The following is a 13,582-nucleotide window of genomic DNA, read 5'->3' as shown; positions in this document are numbered from 1 at the left end:
TCCCTGTAACAACCCTATCGTTATAGTGGCAGAAGCATTATTACGAGAGATGGGAGTGGCCAACTTGACCTCTTCTTTCAAGATGCTTGTCTCGAGGGCCTCATTTATCATAACCATCTCTCCTTATGGGCTCTTGGTATGTTGTGAATCCAGCACCTAGAAACAGAACTTAGAGATAAAAGGAATGGTTTCCGGAGTGAGGTCTCGGCTCCCCCACTGAACTGGCTGAGTGACTGCACAGGGTCACTATCTCAGGGGGCTTTCTAGGGCCTAAATCTGATAATGCAAGGGAAAGGCCTGGCAAGGTGAAAGGTCAGGTGCTCCGTAAGCTTTAGCTCCTTTGAATTTGCTGAGACCCTCTCTAATGTCAATATCCGGAAACCAGAGGAATGCCCAAAGTCTACAAAATCAGAGGGAAGAGTAAAGGCATTCATATTTAGGACAGCAGGAAGGCACGTGAGGGTTCTTAACTGGGTACTAATGGAATAGGTCCCACAGAATAAAAGGAAAAATTAGCCAAAGCAGTTCTGTATCCAGAGTCTGTTCTCTGCCTCTTCCCTCATTAAATGCAAAACCCAGTTCATTTGAAGCTGCCCAGAACACTTCTCCCTTTGTGCTCAGTTTGTTCTTTTCATTGACCTTAAGATGAAGCTGTTCCCCTTTGTCCCAGTTCTTGGGAAACTCAAGTTTTGGATCTAGCACCCCGTTGGCTGCATCCCAAAACATTCCCAAACTCCTGTCTTTTCTTGCCTGTGGATTCTAGCTTCTTTCCAATGCTCCTAATGTACATTCCCCTCTCCATTTTAGGTTTAATGTTTTTTGTATATTCTCTTAAAAACTTTCCCCACACTTGTTCTTTCTCCTCTGGTTCCTCACTGGACCAGGAATTTAAGTTTGCAAAACAGTTACTAGCAGTGAAGCACGGAAATGTTTAAAATTCACCAAGGTTGGGGCAAGAAGGAGTTGAAAAGGAAGGAGGAATAAGGAAGAAAAGTTAATGTTGATCTTTGTAATTACGGGTGCTGACTCACTGGGCACTGATCGGGTGACACAGGCGGTCAGAGGAGTTCTCATCTGTTGCTCAGTTACGTTCATGGACCCAAACCGCCAGCTCTGTTCTTAACGTCATCTCTCCATCAGGTGTCTCCTGGCTAACACAGGCCAGCCCTGAGGCCCTGTTGTAAAGAAACACAAACTGACAATCAGTAAATTGCCCAAGAACGTGTAAGAGTCGGTAACTCGCTTGGTTTAGAATTCTAATTTCCTAAAACCCAGTCTGGTAGTTTTGTGTTAACGTCGCATTGCCTCACACAGTCACTTCAGTTCAGACGAATCCCTTGACTTGACCCGGCCCTCACGGACCTTATAGAACCAGCAATACCTGGCTGCCAAAGCATGAGCCTGTTTTAAAAGATAATTCTAACCTTTCATCAAAGGCCTTGTCCCCGAGTTTCATCACTCCCTTCTTTTTTAGGCATTCCATCAGGTGCTCACCCCTTGTATTTCAGATCGTAGGCTTACAGAGTTATCTCTGGATTCCTGAAGGTTAGCCATCATGGAGACATTTTATTCAGCAAGATGAGAATTTAGAACTATTAACACCACCCTCAATTTCCGTCTGCTTCAGTTTAATTAGATCACAGTGTTCAGTTTAAAAGGTTTTCACTACGTGTATGTAAGTATACTATGATTACGTTTCCTGAATAATTTTCCCGGAGACGATCTTGGCTCATTTTTTTGTTTGCTTTGTTTTCTCTGTAGTTGTCAACTAATTCTTGCCAGTTCCCCCGCAACAGGACTGTAAAACCCTCTGCACGTTGTTGTTCTCATGGTCACACAGCAGGTCATCTGCCAGTTCTCACCCAACTCTTGCTGATGATAAGCCTAATGCTGTTGCAAATGGGGTGTCCAGTCCTTTATTTTTACCTTTTCTCCCCTCTGCAGCTCTTAGGATCTTTTCTTTCACCTGCAGCGTTCTGAAATCTCACAATGACGTACCTTTTTGTGGGTTTCTTACTAATGTTCATTGTACTGAGCACTCAGTAGGCCCTTGACTGTAGAAATTGAGATCTTAACAGTTTCTAGCATAACTGTGAGAAATTTCCTCTTCATTGTCTTTTTGTTTCTAAAACTATTAATTGCATAGCATACTGGACCCTTTTGTTTCTGCTACATTTTTCACCTGTCTCTTTATTCTACTTTCTAGTAGATTTTACCCACTCTCCCTACTTTTCTATTGATGTTTTAAGATTTGGGATATCATTTTTAATTTTGAAGAACTCTTTCCTATCCTCCGTTCTCTCTCCTTAAAAAAATCCTTTGATTCATGGCTGAAATATCTCTTATCGGAGGATGCTAAAGATATCTATAAAACGAAACAAAAAACAAAACAAAAAATTTTGTTCCGCCTTGTTTCCTTCAGATTCCAAACAGAAAAATGTTTGGAAGTGCTGTGTTTGTGAGTGACTCCCAGACCTACTCACTGGGGGACACTGAATATTAGCGTCTAGAAATCACTTCTCTGTGGTCTTTTCAAGTGCTGTGTTTCTGCGGAGAAAAACAAGGGTTTGGAGGAGAGGTGGTGAAGGGTGGGGCAGGATTGCCACCCGTGAGAGTTTTGTGAGGGTGAGGACTTGAGTGTTTATTCCTTATACAACTTGTAAGCAGTGTCCATCTTCAGTCCTGCGTCACTGCTCGCCTCCCTTCCAGGCATCTGTAGTTCCAAAGCCTTCCTGGGGTTCTGCTGTGTGAATCATTGATGCTACTCGATCTGCAGAGAGGCTTCGTGGGTTCAAATTACCTCTCTCTGGTTGACTTACCTTTAAAATAAGTCTTTTAGGTTAAGAGGATTGAATAAATTAGTACGTGAAAAGCACTTAGAATAATGCCTGACATATAGTAAGCAATGAGTAAGTGTTATTGCTCTCTGTTTTCCAAAAACGTATTGGCGTATCTCATGTGCAGTCAACCTCTTGTTCTTTTTAGTTCTGTGAGTTTATTCCTTTTTCATTAGTCATTTAAGTAAAGTTTAGCAAAGGAGTGGGCATACATAGGATTAATATTAAATTAAAGTACTCTTTGATTTTTAAAATTAGCCTTTTGGGTGACTCTGGACACTATACTAGGCTAACAAATTCCCCAGCCTTTCCGGAGAGGCAGCACATCTCTGTACCACCACGCTCTAGGGCGAGCCCGTGATGGTGCAGTGGCAAGTGCTTTGACTTGGGGTCAGAAGTCCCAGTACCAGCACTCACAGAGCTGTGTAACCTCTGACAAGCCTCTCCAGCCTGTTTTCTCTTCCGTTAAAATGATCCAGAATTTTCCTAGGACTACCACCATCGCCTGGCACTCCCGCAGAGGTTTGAGCTTGATAGCAAAACGGTGTACTTGGCCCAGGCAGGCGAGTGGGGGCGCAACCGGGAGGTTTTCTCCGCCAAAAAGCACCGACGCCCGCACCAGGCAAAGTCCGACCGTGATTAGGCGCTAGGGCGCGTTTCCAACAGCCCGGCGCCCTGGGGATCCAGCGGTGGCGCCCCGGTGGCAGAGGCGGGGCCCCGCGAGCTCCGCCCCCGCCCCGCCCCGCCCCTTTCCCGCGCCCCCCGGCTCGCCCTGGGGCGGGGCGGGGCGGGGCTGGGAGAAGCCGGGCGCCCTCAACAAGCATGGCCGCCGGCCTGGCGTCAGCCCCGCTCGGGCGGTCGCGCTGCCGCCTGGGAACCGCGGGCGCGGCGTCACCCGGCGCCGGGCCACGTGACGCGGGAGGCGCCCGAGGCGGCGGGGCGCGCGCAGGCAGAGCCGCGGCGGAGGCCGGAGTGGGGTGGGGGGCTGCCCGGTGAGCTTTCCGGGCCGGGCCCGGCCTTGCGCGCACGTGGCCGCCCGCTCCTGCTCGCGCTCGCGGTCCTGGGCGCTGCCGGTGAGGAGCCGCGGAGGGGGCGCGGGAGGAGGGAGCGGGCCGCCGCTTCCCAGGTCGGGAGGGGCCGGGCCGGCCGGGCGGGGAGGGTGGCGGGCGCCGGCCCTCCGAGCGCCCTCCGCCCGCGCCTCTACCCCGCTGCCGGCCGCGGGGCTGCCCGAGCCCGAGCCGGCCTGGCGGGGCCGGCGGTGCAGGGGGGCCGGGCAGCGCCCGCCGCCCGCCCGGGAGGCCCCGCCGACCTCCAGGCCGCCGGGGGCTGCACCCGTGGACTTCATCGCCGGGCTTTTCTCCCGGCGTGGGAGCGGGCGCCAAGTTGGTGGGCTCCTTCGGTCATTTCGAAATATTCGGGGTTGACGTCAAACGCAGGAACGAGGCAGTCTTGATTTCTTGTCTTGTGTGCCTTGTGCCCCTGGGAAATCACAAGGCAGCTGTTTGAAGGAGACGCCTGAAAGGTTTGGAATGTTCAATTTAAGAGAGAGATGCTCTTGCTTTGGGCAGTTAGTTAACCAGCTAGTTTGTGTGGGTATTTTTATTTTCGTCATTTCATCTTGATTTTCTGAGCCTTCTACTAAAATTTCTCTCCAACCAAACAGTAAGGCTTCTGATACAGGACTTTCTTACGTAGCAGATTGCCAAAGCCCCGCATTTTATCCTAACCCGGAATATGTTGGGGCCCCATGACCTTCAGGCTGAAGAAACGAAGGTCTAAAGTGTGTCAGAATCCAGCATACGTAAGGAGGAGTTCAGAAGTATAGCTGTCATCCTTTCCTTAGCTCTGAGAGGAAGGAGTCACTCCAGAATCCCAGGTTCATAGACGATCCCGGAATCCCAGCCTCCATAATCTTTGTTGTTAGATTGAAGTTTTAAAATCCTGAGTGAAGAACTGATTACCATTGATTGCTCTTGTTTTCCTAGGAAAGGAATAATGCTGTCAGCATGTCTGCACACTCCATGCTCTGTGAGCGAATTGCCATAGCCAAGGAACTGATCAAGAGAGCAGAATCACTTTCTAGATCAAGAAAAGGTGGCATCGAAGGCGGGGCGAAGCTGTGCAGCAAACTGAAGGCAGAATTAAAATTCTTACAGAAAGTAGAAGCTGGGAAAGTCGCTATTAAGGAGTCCCACTTACAGAGCACTAACCTAACACACCTAAGAGCCATCGTGGAATCGGCAGAAAACCTGGAGGAAGTTGTCAGCGTTCTCCATGTCTTTGGTTACACAGACAGCTTGGGAGAAAAGCAGACCCTTGTGGTCGATGTTGTTGCAAACGGTGGTCACACTTGGGTGAAAGCCATCGGCCGAAAGGCTGAAGCTCTGCATAACATCTGGCTGGGCAGGGGTCAGTATGGTGACAAGAGCGTCATTGAGCAGGCAGAAGACTTCCTCCAGGCCAGCCACCAGCAGCCAGTGCAGTATAGCAACCCTCACATCATCTTTGCGTTTTACAACAGTGTCTCCAGCCCCGTGGCAGAGAAGCTGCGAGAAATGGGCATATCCGTGAGAGGGGACATCGTGGCGGTGAACTCTCTGTTAGATCACCCTGAAGAACTCCAGCCCAGTGACAGTGAGTCCGACGACGACGAGGGCCCCGAACTCCTGCAGGTGACCAGAGTCGACCGGGAAAACATCCTAGCCAGCGTTGCGTTTCCCACGGAGATCAAGGTCGACGTGTGCAAGAGAGTGAATCTGGACATTACGACTCTAATTACGTACGTCTCTGCCCTCAGCTACGGAGGCTGCCACTTTATCTTCAAAGAAAAAGTGCTCACGGAACAAGCAGAGCAAGAGAGGAGAGAGCAGGTTCTCCCGCAGCTGGAGGCATTTATGAAGGACAAGGAGTTGTTTGCTTGTGAATCCGCCGTCAAGGATTTCCAGTCTATTCTAGATACTTTAGGAGGACCTGGGGAGAGAGAGAGGGCCACGATGCTAATTAAGCGAATTAATGTGGTCCCCGACCAGCCTTCTGAGCGTGCCTTGAGACTAGTGGCCAGTTCAAAAATCAATAGCCGCTCGTTAACGATCTTTGGCACAGGAGACACCTTAAAAGCCATCACGATGACTGCCAATAGTGGGTTTGTCAGAGCGGCCAACAACCAGGGTGTTAAGTTTAGCGTGTTCATCCATCAGCCCCGAGCACTTACTGAGAGCAAAGAGGCTCTCGCCACCCCCTTACCAAAAGACTGCACAGCTGACAAGGAACACGCATGATATCCTTTATGTATCGTCATGGAAATAAGTTATTTATACCAAAGGCTGGGGCTTCCCATCTTAATTGGGGAAAAACAAAAAGTCTAGAGTAAAAATAACACTTAGAACTCTTAAACCAGTAAAGTTGATCATCTACAAAATACATAACTGAAATGAGAAAAAGCAAAGGTGGTAGACTTGTTTATCGGACTGTCTACACTTGGCGATTAAGAACAGAAATACATCTGTCTAAAGCTTTTAGCTGTTTCCCAATACTTGTGTTTGATTTCATTAGGGCAACAGCCCAGCTAATGGTAATCGCATTTCTTGGACTCTGGTGATTTTGCATCTTGCATTAAATTTCTGGAGAAAACTCTGAAGCTTGTCTTTCATTCTGTTGGTCTATCAATTGATATGGGTTGAGGCTGGGCGCTAATAGGTTATCATTAAGTTTTGATTCCATCATCATGGCCATTATTAATGAAAAGCTTATTTGATTGCTGTGTGTCACATGCAGCCTGGTAGGTATGTTTACAAAGCATACATTAATTAGAGAAAAAAAGAAAGTGAATCTGATCATGGGAGCCCCGGGAATCTGTAGATACTCCGTTTTGAAAAGACAGCAGTCACACTACCACAAACCTAAAACATTAAAGGTTAAATACTGATTTGAATATATTGAAAAATAAAAATAATTCAGATTTTACTTTTAAGGATAAACAGCCCCCACACTGCCAGTATTCGGATTGCAAATACTATTTTTCCTGTTCATTTTGCAAGTGACAAGAAACAGCCATGTTACCTCATTACCTCTGTCCTGTGAAATCGTAGCAGGGAGGTTCCATGCCTGTTGCATGAGACCCTTGTAATTAGAAAGGAATTTATATGTCCATATTGTGCTGTTCTGCTTAATTTGCATCAAAGACAAATTCGCAGAATAGAGAATGTGTTCTCTGCATTGAAAAGATTGGGAATTGAGTCTTAAGGCTTAAGGATTGTGCAAAGCGTAGGAGTCAGTATTAGGACCTGATTTTGTGAACCCACACACTGACTTTTCTACTTGTGCCAGCCCCTATTTTGTGAGTAAGGAAACTTCAATTTCCAGCCATGATGTTAGTTGAGAAGGTGAGTTTGATTACTGGGACCCATAAACACTGAAATGAAATGTGAAATTCAGCATATGGGGTGTTTCTCTTGCAAGGGATTCTATTACTAACTCAACACGTTTCCTAGGGGAAAAGGCTGTGATCGGGGTTCCAATTTCGAGGTGTAGACTTAGCTTCACTGCAACGGAAGACGTCTAGTGTTAGAAATTTGGCTTCAGCCTTCTCAAGCACCCATTAAGGAACTAAAGTGCTCGGTTCTATGAAGTATCGAGGATTATTGTAACAGTTATTGGTACAAAAGATGAGTAATTGCTCTTTAAGGATTTCTTAGTCTGAAATGGAGGTACACAATTGAAATATAATGTACTAAATTTTTTCTAAAAGAATTATGTTCAAAGTACTGTGGGAACAGCATAAGGGAGTGATTCTTGCTGTGGGGTCAGGAAGTCACAGAGGAGGTGACACTTGAGGGGTTTGGGCATGAGGTTTTACAAAATGTGCACGGGACGTGGGGTTGGGAAGGGACAGACTGAAGATGTAAAACCGGAGGTGAAGCTAGAAAAATGAGTCAAGTTCAGTGAAGACTTGGACGATAGAGAGCCATTGGTAATTTTTCAGAAAGGATGGGTCATGATCAGATCTCTTAGGAAAACAAGAACATGTCATGTAGAGGAAGAATTTAAGGGAGGGAAGATGGGACTGTAAGGATGGCCCGGACTAGAACATCATGGTGAACCATGGTCATGGCCATATCTGCATTCGTTCAAGGCAGAGGTTATCCAGTGCCTGAAATGTGTCAGACACAGCATGGCACTGAAAAACAGCAGAATAATTTGGGGGAATCAAAACAGAAAATTTAACTGATACTAAAAGTTAAGCCAAGTTGAATCACTTCGAAATGAGAGACAAGGATGGAGAATAAATGTGATCTATATAAGAGGGAAATAGCTCAGTGGTAGAGCACGTGCTTGGCATGCACAAGGTCCTGCATTCAATCCCCCGTCCCTCCATTAAATTAAAAAATAAATTTAATTAATTAATTAATCAAAAGAATTCTCAAGGGAAGCATAAAAACCACAAAGAATGGGGGGAGGGTACAGCTCAATGGTAGAGCACGTGCTTAGCATGCACGAGGTCCTGGGTTCAATCCCCAGTCCCTCCATTAAGAATAAATAAATAAAAATCTAATTACCTCCCCCCTGCAAAACAAAACAAAACAAAAAAACACAGAGCATAACCAGAGAGGTATAAGACAGAAAAGGATATCAAAACAGCTTTGGAGAAGATTGATTAATTATAGGGAAATATACAATAGCTGTATACTATTTCTATAAGTTTAGAAATCTCAGTGAAACAGATGATTGTCTTAGGAACATGAGTTAGAATTAAAGAACTAGAAAACCTATTTAACTGGCAATCTTTGAAAAGGTTGTTGAAATAGTTAATTCATGACCTCCAAAAAATGTCCAGATCCAGTTAACGTCCTTAAGCAAGTTTTTGCTTACTTTTAAATATCAGTCCCCTTGTTCTAAATTATATAGACATGCTGTGTCTGCCACACGACAGGCACTTGCTAAATGTTTATTACATGAATAAATAAGTATCATGCCAGTTCTGCCTGGAACAACTTGGGGTGATGAAAATGATTTGGAACTAGATCCAAGTGATAATTATAAACATTAGGAATGTACTAAAGCCACTGAATTTTTCACTTCCAGTCAATTTTATGTTTTGTGAATTTCACCTCAATTGAAAAAAAAAAAAAAATAGTACCATGCGAGTAGGGTGGAAATATTTAACACAGTAGGATGTGGTGTTCCATTTACTCGCCCTCCCCTGCCTCAAAATGGGAACTTCAGCTGGTCCTGTCGGAGGGCAGGGCCGTGGGGTGAAGGCTTTGAGCCGCAGGGCTGCATCCTAATTTGTATAAGAGGTCTGTATTAGGAATGCTTTCAAATTCATCTTGCATAAGCATAACTCTGATACTAAAAACAAGATATCCCCAAAAAAGAAAGCTGCCTCAGAATTTCAGTTTAAGGATAGAGACACAAACATCTCGGGTAAAATGGGTCCCTGGCAGAGAACACATCACCCTGTGGGAATCAGTTTTCCCAGAGCACAAAAGGCAGAGATCAGGCCCCCAGCCTGAATATCCATCCGGGGCTTGGGGGTGAGCCTCCATCCTTGGATAGAATCCGAGGCGTACTGCCCGCTTTGAGATAAAGAGGTAAACCCAGGACCCCTGCGTGAAGCCGGAACCTCAGGATGGCCGTGGTCCCCGAGAGAGAGGCTCTTGTAAACATCGCCCAGGGTGACAGGAAGGAAATGTGACTGCAATGCTCTGAGTGGAAGAAAACAAGCTTGAGAGAAGCCAAGCCCAGCCTGTTCTCGGATAGTAGCATCAAGGGGAAGGCCCAGGAGTGGGAAATTAGGCTAAAAATGGGTCCTGGGTAAGTACTGCCACTCAGACACCTGACAGACGCAAGCATCCATCATTGGGGTTTGGGGACACTTCAGTTCCCCGAGCCCCACGGAGTCTGATGGAAAACGGAGCCGTGCTTGGGTGAGCTTTCAGTGAGACGCTGTGAAAACACGAGGAAACCTTCCAGCCTCTAGTGAGTCAGCAACACAAAGTTTCTCAAGAACTATAAGATAAGAGCCAAATAATCTGATAGTGTCATAAGTACTGGGGTCTTGGATGTGTTCTCCGTGTATGTTCGGGGGGGAAAAAAAAGGACTGAATCAAAGAGGTAGGCGGAGGCACTTGGGACAGAACATTGCGTGTAGCTAAAATGTGGTTTGTATCTGCGACAAGTGGGCTGAAGCCCAGAATTAGGCAGATGCTCCCCACCCAGGCAGAAGTAGTGCTGGGCATGTGATGGGAGAGCTTGTCCCGCGCAGAGAACAGCTCACTCGTGGGAAGTTTGTTCCCCAGAGGATCAAGGGCAGAGGTCAGCCAGGCATCCTGGGTGCTCCAGTAAATGATTCCGTTCCCAGAATGGGAGAAGGGCTGGGAGTGAACTGCGGGGAGGGACCCCACCCTCCCCCTGCCTCCCGCCATCATGGAAATCTGAAATCCATCTCCACATAAATAAAAGAACTAAAAAAAAAATTTTTTTTTTTATTGAATTCTAGTTGACTTGCAATGATGTGTTAGTTTCTGGCATACAGCATTGTGATTCAGTTATACATATATATATTATTTTTCATTATAGGTTATTACATGTTATTGAAAATAACTTCCCGGTTAAAAGATGTCTAAAGAAGGTCGAAGTGTGGAAACCACAAGGAGGGAAACCAAGCCATAAGGACTTCTAATAATAGAAAATGGCTTACTAAAATGAAAAGTTCAGAAATAAACTTTTAAAAAGTCGGGGGGAGGGTATAGCTCCGTGGTGGAGTATTTACTCAGCACGCACAAGGTCCTGGGTTCAACCCCTGGTACCTCCCTCTAAATAAACCTAATTACCCTTTCCCCCCAAAAAAGTAAAATAAAATAAAATAATTTTTGAAAAGTCAATTAGACAAAACTAAAGAAACACATCTGAACTGAAACATACAACTTAGTACATTTCCCAGAATTCCTCAAAGTAAAATGAATGGAAAATGCGAGGGGCTGAGACCCCGCAGACAAATAGTGGGGTCCACAAAGGTCACAGCTGATGACAGGGGCGGACACACCCAAATCCTTGCTCTCCCAGCCTTGCTTTCATCCAGAAGGGGCTGAAGTCCTTGCCCATGGGACACGGGTGGGAGTCTATTAATGCTGCCTCGTCCTCCATCGATTTTCCTGATTTAACATGGGTGATGGCCAGGTTTGCTGTAAGGAAACGGTGGAGTCGGGGAATCACCACTGCGTCACTCCGAATAAAATGACTTTCTGAGGATGAGAGGAGGTCCAAGGGGACGTCGCAGACTTCGCTGCTGACAGGAGCTTCCCTCGGGACCCCCTGCTGAGAGAAAATTAAAACCCCGATTGAGTTAAGCCACAGTAGCTGGCTTTTCATTACAAGTACCAGAAAATATTTCTAACGGATGTTTAGGTTTATTTGTCCCCCAAAGGAAGAATAGACAAAATAGGAGAGAAGCAATAAAGACAATTTTCAAAAGTACAGAAGAAACAACCAGAATAGATGATAAGCACTTGTGTACCCAGCACCTGGATTTAAAAAGAAAGTTTTATTATTTTGCACTATTTACTTTAGGTTTTTTTTTTCTGAAATATTTTTAAATAAATTACAGACACCCTATTTCACCTAGATATCTCTCAGTATTCAGCTCTAAAACGAATTTTTTTTTTCCTTATGGAGAGGTAATTGGGTTTATTTATTTATTTATATTTGGAGAAGTTATTGGGGATTGAACCCAGGACCTTGTGCATGCTAAGCATGCGCTCTACCACTTAAGCTATACCCTCCTCATGAAAAGGAATTTTTTTATGGCAGTTAATTCCAAGTTTAGTTCCCTTATCTATAAAAATAAGACTTGTATCTATCTTATACGTTTGTTAGTAAGGATTAAAATGAAATAAGACGCTGTATGTACAGCATTTAAAGCAGAATCTGGAACAAAATAAAGTAACCGTCAGTTCTTGCTGCTTATACTTTCTACACTTTTTACATATGATTTCTTTTCATTTTCATGCTGATAATTTCTTTTTGGAATAATTTATACATTTGTATTTACTACGCATGCTACGCACACACACACATTTCCGGAACATTTTCTTCTGCATCACTTGACGCTCTATTATTTTGCACCTCAACTAGGCTTCATTTTGAGACTTTCAATTCCTTCTGATTTTTGTTTGCATCCTAAAACAATGAATTCCCTTTCCTTGGCTCCTGGTAACGATTCTGGCAATGAGTCAGACTCGGCAAGTAGAGGACCCTGAGAATGACACTCCGTGACCACGTGCCTCCCAGGACAGGACAGGTAGTGTTAGGTACCCTAACCACCTTAATGAGGGTTATTTTAATTTCTGTGATGGGGAGCACACGGGTTGGGATATCTTTCCTATATGTCTGTGTATTTTGAGGGGGTGCGAGGTGTGGAGATGTGGGGAGGTTGGGACTATTGTGGGCAGGAGAATTGTCCCTGGGAAGGAAGTCTCAACATGGATGACAAACAATTCAAAGACTGAATTTATAGATACAACTGTATATAAAATACATAAGCAACAAGGTCCTACTGTATAGCATGGGGAACTATATTCAGTATCTTGTAGTCACTTACAATGAAAAATAATGAAAACGTATAATGTATGTATATGTATGACTGATCTGTCATGCTGTACACCAGAAATTAACACAACATTGTTAAACTGACTACACTTCAATAAAAAATACCTTGTAATAGCCTATGATGGAGAAGAATATGAAAAGGAATATATATGAAACACTATGCTCTACACTAGAAATTAACACTACATTGTAATCGACTACACGCCAATTAAACAAAAACAAAAGCAGAGACTCCAGGATGTACGAGCAGATCTTGGTCCCCAGATTCAGGGCCATTTGACCACATCTATGCATCTTGCCACCTGTCAGCTCATTCTGAGTTTCACCTCTTTCCAACCACACGTGAGCCCTTGGGGTGGACGGCGGTGGGAGCGATGACGCAGCCCCTCCTCAGCCACGCACACTGGAGCCACCCAGACGGGACGAGGAGACCTACGTGGCATTAATTCCTCAAGATTTACTCCAGTTCTGATTCCAGGCAAGTCCTGGCCTTTGTTTACCCTCTTTCCTTCTCTCTTTCTAAACCACCTGAAATCCTTTTTTGAATCAAAGTGGTAATATGCATAAAATAATCTCCAGCTGAATATTCTGTGATTTTAATAACCATCAATTTATTATTTAAAGGCATGTATGACAGAAAGGAGTGAATCACACAGGGTCACCAGCAGACCAGTCTGGGGTGTGATGCGTGATTCTGTGTTCCGTATTCTACCGTGAATAATGTGAGAGAAATGAATGTTTTTGGCAGTAGGTGGAATTTGGGAGGTGGAGGAGGGGCAGCCATCTCACAGTATTTATATTCTTTGTGCCATTTTTCAGACGTGATGTCTTTGTCATCAGGTCTAGTTTGCTCCATTATTAATGCCACCATCTGGTGAGATTCTAGTCCTCTTGGCATTTCTTCCATTGAGGATTCTTGTGATCTTAGTCTACAAAAGAAGAACAAGCGGGCACCGTGTGAGCGGGGACCAGAAAGTAAATTCAGTTTTGCCTCTTAAGACGGTGCTTGGGTGTCTCAGCTCTGCCCTTTTTCTCTTTCTGCTTTGTGTGATGTATCTTTTTCTTTTTTGTTTTTTTTTTTCATTTTTCAGTTTTATTAGGTAGAATTGTTGTAATTTGACTGCACATATACAATATAT

General features: G+C 44.9%; 1 protein-coding gene across 2 annotated transcripts; it reads left to right on the top strand.

Annotated features, from left to right (window-relative positions):
* Positions 1-3,782: 3,782 nt before the first annotated feature.
* On the top strand, positions 3,783-6,474 carry C7H7orf25 (chromosome 7 C7orf25 homolog). Of its 2 annotated transcripts, none has more exons than XM_031454630.2 (2): positions 3,783-3,910; positions 4,823-6,474. In XM_031454630.2, the coding sequence occupies exon 2, from the start codon at positions 4,844-4,846 to the stop codon at positions 6,113-6,115; it is 1,272 nt and encodes a 423-aa protein (XP_031310490.1). In that variant the 5' UTR covers positions 3,783-3,910; positions 4,823-4,843; the 3' UTR covers positions 6,116-6,474. The 2 variants fall into 2 exon arrangements, with proteins under 2 accessions (XP_031310490.1, XP_031310491.1); XM_031454631.2 differs by lacking the exon at positions 3,783-3,910 and adding an exon at positions 4,274-4,359.
* Positions 6,475-13,582: the final 7,108 nt, after the last annotated feature.

Source organism: Camelus dromedarius, chromosome 7, assembly GCF_036321535.1.
Source record: "Camelus dromedarius isolate mCamDro1 chromosome 7, mCamDro1.pat, whole genome shotgun sequence".
NCBI lineage: Eukaryota > Metazoa > Chordata > Mammalia > Artiodactyla > Camelidae > Camelus > Camelus dromedarius.
Note: the sequence above shows the minus strand (reverse complement) of the source record. Positions and strands in the feature narration are given on the sequence as shown.

Coding starts and splice junctions, on each gene's coding strand:
- C7H7orf25 (XM_031454630.2), top strand. CDS start 4,844: ATGTCTGCACACTCCATGCTCTGTGAGCGAATTGCCATAGCCAAGGAA.